We start from the raw sequence: 5,995 nt of genomic DNA, 5'->3' as shown, positions 1-5,995 counted from the left end.
TTAGGAGCTTTTTGTTCTTTCTCTCGGGCAACTCTCTTTTTTTCCAGTAGTCGTTCCTCAGTACTCACTTAATTCACCCCAGCCCCAGCCACAATGATAAACTGAGTTTTTTTTTCTTTCCTTTTGCTGTGGAGTTCTTTGTTTTTTCAATAATAATTCCGAGTTTTAAAAAGTTTGCCTAGTCACGTAGAGGAAGGAAAACTTATCATTGATTTTGAAACATTAAGAGAATGTCGCCATTCGCAGTTTCCCCTTCTGTTTTCCCTCAACCTACTGAGCATTAATCTTCCCCGTAATTCCGATTTAGTTCGAGTTTCACACAAGTGTCACCCACCGGTGATCACGTATATTCCTAAAATTTATTCCCGATAAGTCAGCGAAGTTTTAAAAAATCTCTGCCGCTGGCACTCTTTTTAATCAAAGTGATTCGATAATTTGTTTTATTTCTCGAATCACCCTCTTGGGGGAATAAGAAAACTTTAGAATTTACGGTTTCGTTAATCAGGGGCTATTTGAGTTTGAAGGCATTCATTTTTATTTGAAGAAAAAAATAAATGTGAATTCATGCGCTGTTGGAAATTTTAAATTCTTCAATTCTTTGCTATATTTTTTAAGTGTACGAAAAAAATGGCGAGAGGAAAGACGCTGTTATGTTGCTCAGATAGTAAAGATTGGCTTGCCTCAACATTGCAACTTGTTACACAAATGAAAATTGAAGACAGCCCGTTTTTTTCCGGCTCATAAATTTAAATGAAGCCGTGAATAGAAGATATGAAATATTGAAGCCTGTTTATCCCATACGAGGGAACAGACAATCTCGAGCTGTAATCTTCTGTGACAATTTCACCGGATAATACGAATAAAAGAGACGCGGTAAAAAAAAAATTCTCGGGAAAATTTGATTCAATTCATTTGGCGAATACTCAAATGAGGTTGTCTATTCCTTTTACGCCGGAAAAAAGTATTTTTAATAAGTCGTTTCTCAGCAATTTCATTTTAATCTTAGAAATTGAGAATCCTCGGTAGAACGGGTCCACGCGCATGAGAAAATCCTGGTGGGCCGCGCATCCCCAGGAATATTCCCACTCAAATGAGATAGTTCGTTCGGATTAAAGTCCACGTATTCCACACATATACTATAAATGGCATGGCAAAATCCAGCGGCATGGGGTTCCCATTTCATTAGCAGGCTCATGGAAGAGGCGCCAGATTGTTCACTGAACATCGGAATTATCCGAGTCCGATGCATCTAATTAAATCTGGTATTGGAGTATTCCAGGTATATTTTTCGAAAAAAAAGTGTCTGAGAAATTAACCCATTGATTTAAAAATTACTCTCCCATTGTCTCCAATGTTAGAGGTGCAGTTGAGCGACGAGTTCTCGGAATAACCTCATTTATTCATATCAATGTTATACCACCGGCCACAATTTGGCACTTTGCTTTTATATGTCCCACTGCCATCAGTGAAATACCACTCGCTCGATAATTAATCAACTCTCGAAATAGACCAAAGATATCAAGTTGAAATTTCCATCATACAGTGGACATCTGCGCTAGAACTGTTCTCTCAATTGAAGTTACAGGCTCACTTATTCATGCACTGGTCCCTCATGGCTGGACCACAAACCGCACACCAAGTGGAAATTGTTGTCGAGGCTCACACATCGGTGCTCCACTTCCTCGATTTTTTTTCATTAAAAAATTCTTTTAATTGAATCGATTTCATTGATTTTACAGCTATTCTGGAGCAGATGCTGTAAATCGACAATTCATTTTTAAACTCTGTAGAAATACTTTTTTGGTTGAGCAAGTGCACTGTACAATTCTGAACATCGAATCCATAAATCTCCATAAATATTCCTCCAGCCAAGTCTTGCTCCCCTCGGTACGACGTGTCTACAACGGCTACAGCAAGTTTATGAGAAAATATTCCGCCAATTTCATCGCCACCGTCGCACCAAGATCGAGCTTTCGAATTGTATGCTATTTCTGCATTTATTTCATCGCAGGCGGTTATTGCTTTCGACATTGATGAATGCGAATAAAATCAATTAATTACACTCATAGAAAAAATAAAGAATATGCGCGTAAAAAATAAAATAAAAAATATTGGGATCAATAGGGGATATCTCTTCATATATTTTTCAAAAGAACATTTTTTCGGAGTGAATGGTACCGTCCAGGGTATTTTAATGAAGTGTTTTCTAATGTCTGACAATCTATGGGTTTACCATCAACATCTACTCTCTAACAACCGGACTCTCCAGAACATCGTGAATTGAGATTTCATCATCTATTGTTGTCCTGGCACACGTTCAGAAACAGCTTGTTGGGCAAAGGGTCCACGGACAGGTTGATTTGCGTAGAGGGCACCGGCTTGTACATTGAGTCCAACAGGATCTTGGGATGTATAGGGCGAGAGAGATGCGACCGAAGTCTGAAGATATCATAGAATTAAAAATTTAAATATCATAAAACGAGAAAAAAAATTGTTAAAAATTCTAGTGAACCTGTACAGAGAGAAATTCAGAGAGAAATATTCATTAAAAATTACGGAACGTTATGAAAAAAAATCGTAACAGTTCTGTTATTGCTCTCGGGAATTGTGGGAACGACAAGTAATTTTTATTGAATATTTTTTTCCGTCTAATTGATTTTTTGTTGTGATTTTGCTGGAGCTTCTCACCGATCGTTGAACATTGGCATTAGCCGCAGTGATAAGAGATTGACGAACTATATGAACAGGACCAGTGACAACAGCAGCCCTATAAGCAGGTGATGGTGCAACAACAGTGACACTTGGCTCATGCTGAACAACAGCACTGAATCCATTGATAGAATCAGATGCATAGGACACCCGTCGTCTAGAGCCATCGGGTTCAACAAGACTGTAGCTACCCTGGACCACATCTCCATTTCGGGTTTCCTCCTGGGCTTTCTGGTCCCCTTGGAATGGAAAGAAAATATCACGACACTAATATGGTGGTGGTGGGCAAGTGAATGAGGTCAACGTCTCACCAGTCACATCATCAGCAACACTGTAGCTGTAGCTATACTGCGGCTGAGGATCATAAGTCGTACTTCCCACTACTTCCGCAGGCTGGAGTACTGTCACTGTCGGTGCAATGACACCCGCCCGTGCCACCGCCAGGATTGCAGCAAAAATAATTACTCTATCAGTCATCACGGTGCGTTGATTGATTTATGACTGTGTTTAATCACGGAATCACCACTGTTATATACCCATCGAATCATAATCCATTTTTATTTTAATACCCTCTCTCTTTCTGGTTAATCCGACTAGACGAGAGCTGGAGAAATATCATCCGGAAACCACCACACTATTCTCTCGTCAAGGACGGATTCAAACAATTCAATCTCTCGATTTTTCACGCTCGAAGGTCAAGACACTGATATTTCTCAACTACGTACATTCGATCCACTTGTTTATCAGGAGTTTCGTCCCACTCAGTTCGTCTTTATTTTTCAATATTTATTCGGGGAATTTCATGGTAACTCAACGTGGTCAAATCATATAATACCAATTCCACTGCATGGAGAGAAAAATTATTTAAAAATTACGTTCCTGTTCCATAATCTGTCAGTGACAATCATATCCAGTAAAAATTACTGTGGAAATGGAATTTCCTAAAATTGGGGGTCTCCATAGAATGGAAGGCATAAAAAATCGAAAACATTTGAAGAAATCCGAAATAAAAAATTCAAAATGAAGTTGTTTTTTGTTACGTTCACTCACAGAAAGAATTACCAATATGATCACCTTGAACTCGCAGGCCCAATTCGTAAATTGTTCCTTCCAATTTATTCAAGATGAAGGGATGCAGAAAAGAGGGAGGAAATGCAATGCACTGAGACTCTGGTGTATACTATGAGGGTTCTCGTTTGTGGAAAGGGATCAGGATAGCCGCCATTTCATGCTTTTGTGGATTTGGCGAATGTAGCCATTGGTACCTGTGTGCAGCCACATCGGTGTGAGTTTATACCACAGGATTTATCTTTTCTTAAACATGGAATTTATCACGTGAACGAAAACCCCCATTCTTTGAACCCCGGTGAGGAATCGAGGAGCACGGGGTATCCGAGATCGCTCATTTGGGCGGGAACCAGAACTACCTCTGGGACTCGACATTCCTGATTCAGGCGATAGCGTGAATTCCCAGTGAGATCGTTTTATTATACTGGCAGACGTTAACTCCAAGACCCAAGATTGACTCACTTTTTGTGGAATTTACCCTTCTGTACTCGGAAATACAGCTATCAATCTTTGGTACTAGTTACAAAGTTAGATGATGCCGAACATTTCGTCTTCCAGTTGCAAAATATTATCATTCTATTCCAGGATCAATTGACGTGTATGAGGGGCTCTCACTGGATGGGGGATTTGAATGAGGTACGGAATCCATTGCTATCTAGGTTGGAGTCAACCGGAAATTACGTTAAATCTACGGCTGATTGTATCAGCTGCTTTCGGCGTCTTGGTTTCCGAGCTTTTCTTTTTTGTCGCCCAGAAGATCGATCCTCTGTAAGATTACGTGGAAAGGTTTTGGGTCAGAATTAATAGCTCCCAGGGAAATATAATCCAGGGTTTTTAAAAATTGATAATAATAACACTGAATGATTTAATTGTAGCCATGAATTAAATGCAGAGGTGTAATAAATTTTGGTTTGAATTTCATCCTCAATATCTCGGGTTTCTATTAGCGGGGAATTTATTTTGAATTTAAATGCCTAGACAGGGCATTAATAAAATGAATTCCAGTCTAAGCACTTTGACCTCCGTCTAGTTAAGTTAGCGAATCGAGTGGATAATCACTGGCGCTATTTCAGGGCCCGTTGAAATACAATCCTTAATTGCGGATAATTAACTGAGTGTGAGTTGGACTTCAGGAGTTTCGCAGCAAACGGTAACCGAGAGGTTCAAGGACTGTAGATATCGTATGTAAAACGAGTGATAGTTGTGTTTACAATTCAGCCAGAGCGCTGAAAAATTATTATTTTAAATGGAAAAAAATCTAAAAGACGAGAAGCAAGTATTTTTCATTTCCCCTTGTGACTCGTTTCTTCATTTCAATTACACGAGACCCACTTTTGATACGTTATTGCTGGGGTGCGAGAGAATTAAATGTTGGTCATAAGCGCACTTGAATAGCACAATATGTCGCGAATGCCGGCGACCCAGTTGCTAATGCTCACTGCACTCGGAAGCGAGATAACAGTGGATGGTATTTCTCCAGGAAGAAAATACAGTTTGTCTTGGTGACCTAATTTTTTTTTCCAGCGATAGAGAAAATACCACTGGGTTGTTGAGAACGCCGGATGGTGCATGTAAGAACTGGTAAAATCTAAAGGAGTTTGGCTTTTGTGGTCTGAATTGGATCGGGTTCACTGCGAGGAAGTAACTTATTTCGTCCGATAGCTCTACAAAATCTCATTCGCGCTTTTTTCGTTCATTTCAACTGAAAAACTTTGCAACGAGTTGGTTATCATTGTATTTTTCGTTCTTCTGGCGACGATTCATACAAATTAGTTTCATGAGGAGATAAGCATTGGATCCAACCTCTACACAGAAAAGAATTCGGTTTTCTGAGAAGTAATGAGGTGTAAGCACTTCTGCAATTTGATGACATAATTATTTCACACGAATTTCACTTAAAAATTATTGTGGGTACACAATAAAAATAATTTTTAATTATATTCTGGTGGGAGTCTAAGTCTAAACCCTTGCTAGGCGAAAGAAATCGGTGATGACAAATGTTACACTGCTTTTTAAACTATTTTATAGAGAAAAAAGAAAACCTACCCACTCCCTTCATGGAGAAACTCAGTGAGATTGAGCGCATCACAGAAGAAGAGAGAAATCTTGAGATACGAGCAACGAATCCTGTTATCACCTGAAACGTACATGTGAAGTTGGGTACAGAAGAGCTTTCGAAGAAAAGTGCTAGGCGCATCGTTGAGAAAACGAGTGGAGT

General features: G+C 39.4%; 1 protein-coding gene across 1 annotated transcript; it reads right to left on the bottom strand.

Annotated features, from left to right (window-relative positions):
* Window positions 1–2,193: 2,193 nt before the first annotated feature.
* Window positions 2,194–3,549, bottom strand: LOC135163292 (larval cuticle protein A2B-like). The gene is made up of 3 exons (XM_064122600.1): window positions 3,021–3,549; window positions 2,689–2,948; window positions 2,194–2,439 (listed from the first exon to the last, which is right to left on the bottom strand). Exons 1-3 carry the CDS (start codon window positions 3,184–3,186, stop codon window positions 2,296–2,298), a joined length of 570 nt encoding a protein of 189 aa, XP_063978670.1. The 5' UTR covers window positions 3,187–3,549; the 3' UTR covers window positions 2,194–2,295.
* Window positions 3,550–5,995: the final 2,446 nt, after the last annotated feature.

This window comes from Diachasmimorpha longicaudata, chromosome 6, assembly GCF_034640455.1.
Source record: "Diachasmimorpha longicaudata isolate KC_UGA_2023 chromosome 6, iyDiaLong2, whole genome shotgun sequence".
NCBI lineage: Eukaryota > Metazoa > Arthropoda > Insecta > Hymenoptera > Braconidae > Diachasmimorpha > Diachasmimorpha longicaudata.
Note: the sequence above shows the minus strand (reverse complement) of the source record. Positions and strands in the feature narration are given on the sequence as shown.

Excerpts from the sequence above, each read along its gene's own strand:
- LOC135163292 (XM_064122600.1), bottom strand. The coding sequence starts at position 3,186 with ATGACTGATAGAGTAATTATTTTTGCTGCAATCCTGGCGGTGGCACGG. Across the intron at positions 2,949-3,020 it reads TGTTGCTGATGATGTGACTG|GGGACCAGAAAGCCCAGGAG; the intron begins GTGAGACGTTGA and ends TTCCATTCCAAG. Across the intron at positions 2,440-2,688 it reads ATGCCAATGTTCAACGATCG|ACTTCGGTCGCATCTCTCTC; the intron begins GTGAGAAGCTCC and ends TGATATCTTCAG.